Raw genomic sequence first — 3557 nt, forward strand, 5'->3', positions numbered from 1 at the left:
GGGGAAGTTGCAGTAGATCTCACACTGCACTATCTGTTAGGTGTATGGTTGACTTCTTTCCATCCTTCTTTTTAAATTGTGTCCGTCTGTTGATCACAGGTCCCTCCATATTTTTCAAATGAAAATATACCAACGGCGATGGACCGGCCTTAAGCATTACCTTTTTTTATGTCTAGCAAAGTTTCACTTTTATACAACAGCAAATAAACTTTACTAACTTCGTGGTTTGATTTTTTAAATTTGATTTTATTCTAATATTATGTTTGTGTCTTGAGCTTCAAATTATGGTGGGGTGGGGGGGTGTTTGCCAAGAGCAGTAGCATGGCGTTAAAAACTTGCCAGTGTGTATTGTGTGATGGTGGGGTCTCTTCTCTGTGGCTATTAATTTACTATCAGTTTATTGTGCAAAAGGAGTTGGCTAATGCTGATGTTGTTGTTGTGATGTTGCTGACAGGTGCTGGAGCGCTGGCGAGACGGCTGGGAGGACAAGAGTTGTGACTGACACTTCCTGCTCCCCGTGAACTCTCGATGGATAGCGGCGGACAGCCCCGCGGGGATGGATAGCCCTGTGTCGTGATGGATAGCCCCGTGTTGTGATGGATAGCCCCGTGTCGACTTGTTTAACAAGCACCCAGTTGTCTTTGACCCACGTATTGTATTTGTTTTGGGGTTTGTTGGTTTGGTTTTTTGGGGGGAGTAGGGGGAAGGGGGGGGTCCCTTGTTTCCCTGAGAGATTGACATGCATTGATTGTGTTTATGATGACTCGTGATATGGCTGCAATTTTTTTGCCGTGCAAGGCAGATACAGTGTGAAAAGAATGTGATTGAATGTGTGAACAGCCTTTTTTATTGTTTTCCTTTTTTTGTGTTTTTTTTGGTCTGAGAATGCTCCTGACTGCCCATTATCCCAGGACTTTAGTTTTGAGAAGAGATTCAGGTGTCTGGTGGATGTGTTGAATGATACTGCTTGTGTGTTCTTGCAATATCTGTGATGACGTTTATGAAGAATATATAATGATTCTGACCTGATATACTGCCATTTTTCTCCCTTTTTTTGGTTACTTTTCTGAAGTTGAAGTGGTATTGAAATTTGGATTATTGATTATTGTGGCCATGAGTATGGATGAGAGCGGATGAAAAGTGTGTTTCTTTTGTGTGAACTTGACAATTTCTGGATTTGCCGTCTTTTTTTCAACCAACGTTCGTTCTGTGGAAAGTTTTTCCCATGCATCGATGGCTGTTATGTTACAATATTCTACGATTATGTTACAATATTCTACTGTTATGTTACCATGAAACTTTCGTCAACTTTTCAGTTATAACTTTGAGTTGAAAGAAGCTTGACCTAAAGGTATTTCATATCTGTAAGAAAAGAAACTTTCAGATTTCTTTTAAAAAGTTGAATCTCTCAGATCAGAGGTTTTTGCTAACTTTTACCATGGACAAGAGACCACTGGGATTTTTTCCCTGCTGAGAAAAACTCGCACAAGGAAAGTAAAGTTGTGATTGAAAGTGAGAAGAATAACCGTAATGGCAATGGGTTGTTCCCCCTTATTGTTCTGATCCTTTTGGTCATTTTTCTTCCTCTCTCTGGGGGGGGGGGGGGGGGGGGGGGTTCATTATTTTATTCTTTAAAGGGAGGAGGTGTTGGAAAAATGGGGGAAGTTCCCAAAATTTGCCCTAAAACTGCAGACTGAAGAGAAGGGTCGGTTTTGGCTGATTTTTGTGAACAATATGGAGAGATGAAAGACACAAGTTTCACCCGAAGAACAACAACATCAGTTGAAAATCTACAAATCTGATGTGTCAATTGTCAGACTACACCTCCATTCATGGATTGTCAGACTACACCTCCATTCATGGATTATCAGACTACACCTCCATTCATGGATTGTCAGACTACACCTCCTTTCATGGATTGTCAGACTACACCTCCATTCATGGATTGTCAGAAGTTACCCGTTTTGTCAGCATGTCTCACAAATGTATATCTTCCCGACACAAAACTTTGATTTTATTTTTTTCACAGTTCACGTAGAGTTGAGGCACTACTTATGCGGCCTCTTGATTCATTTTTGTCTCTGAACGGCGTGTTCATTGTCACTGCCAGTTTGGTTTGGGTTCCTGGCACACTCTGACTGTTGAAACATTGCTTGGCATCCGGTTTGCGATTGCCAGTTGATACAGTTTGATTTCAAACCATGTGTAACGAGACTGTTGAGGAGTCCCGATGCCATCATGGAACCTTGAAGCAGTTGAGAAGGTCAAGTGATGCGGTCACATTGGGGAATCTCCGGGTAGCTACGGAAAAATTTTCTTCTGTAAACTGTCCTTTCACCTCCTGTCTCCTTTCACCTCCTGTCCTATTCTTTAGCAATGTTCTGTCGTCTGTTTTCGTCTCCACTTTCTGCCCTCACCTCCTTTGCCCCCTCCTCTGGGCTCCTGACTCTTTCTGCAGCCTTTCTACTGCTACTCCTTTTCTCCTCCTTACTGCTGTCTTTCAGCCACACCTTTGATCTTCTGGTAGGAAAGACCTACACCTAGCCCTCTTGGACAAGGGAGAAAAGTCTCGGAGGTCCCGTGTGCAAGTTGTGCACGTTAAAGACCCCTTGGTGGTCTAAAATCTATGAGTAGGTTTCAGCCGCCACCCGGGCAAAATTCAAAATTTCGTACTAACTTAAAATGTTCAATGCCGTTGAGAGAGTCCGTGGGGATAGGCCCAGAAACAGGCCTAGAAACTATTCCCAGCGTCACTGAGAACAGGCCCATTATTGCTCCCACCCTGTTATAGGCCCACGTGTTCACTTATCCATCAGAGCACTCCTCCCAGTGTGTTTGGAAGTGAATGTTGGCTTGTGAGTGAGGTGATGTATCTCTGCACGTCACTCTGATCGCGGGGTCAGCATGCATAAAAAGAAATGTAGGCTTTAAATTGTGTTTCTGACTGGTGTGTGATGATTGGAAATGAAATATTCCTGCAGCATTGTTGTTGGTCTCAACTGATTGGACATACAGTTATGTGTCTGGAACGTTCTCAAAAAGTCAAATCTTCCTGTGGATATATTTGCTGGGAGGCTCCGTGTGGATGCGACACGCAGAACGCAACAACACGTATCAGAAGAAAACAACACAGTAAATTGTGTGTCTGTCTGGTGTGTGGTGGTTGGAAATGTGTCTGCAGCATTGTTGTTGGTCTTTGCTCATCGGAGATACCATACAGTTAGGAAAAAAAAGTCTGGATCGTTCTCAAAAAGTCACATCTTCCTATGGATATATTTGCTGAGTGGCTCCGTGTGGGTGCGACACGCAGAACGCAACAACACGTATCAGAAGAAAACAACACAGTAAATTGTGTGTCTGTCTGGTGTGTGGTGGTTGGAAATGTGTCTGCAGCATTGTTGTTGGTCTTTGCTCATCGGAGATACCATACAGTTAGGAAAAAAAAGTCTGGATCGTTCTCAAAAAGTCACATCTTCCTATGGATATATTTGCTGAGTGGCTCCGTGTGGGTGCGACACGCAGAACGCAACAACACGTATCAGAAGAAAACAACACAG

General features: G+C 43.1%; 1 protein-coding gene across 1 annotated transcript in view; it reads left to right on the forward strand.

The window, feature by feature from the left end:
• LOC101853833 (FAD-linked sulfhydryl oxidase ALR) overlaps positions 1 to 1029 on the forward strand; it is a 5849-nt gene extending 4820 nt beyond the window's left edge. The window contains exon 5 of the mRNA XM_005112510.3: positions 455 to 1029. Coding sequence (XP_005112567.1) covers positions 455 to 502 — 48 coding nt within the window. The 3' untranslated portion in view covers positions 503 to 1029. The remainder of the gene's footprint in view (positions 1 to 454) is intronic.
• The last annotated feature ends 2528 nt before the right edge of the window (positions 1030 to 3557 follow it).

The sequence above is a fragment of the Aplysia californica genome, unplaced genomic scaffold (assembly GCF_000002075.1).
Source record: "Aplysia californica isolate F4 #8 unplaced genomic scaffold, AplCal3.0 scaffold01298, whole genome shotgun sequence".
Taxonomy (NCBI): domain Eukaryota; kingdom Metazoa; phylum Mollusca; class Gastropoda; order Aplysiida; family Aplysiidae; genus Aplysia; species Aplysia californica.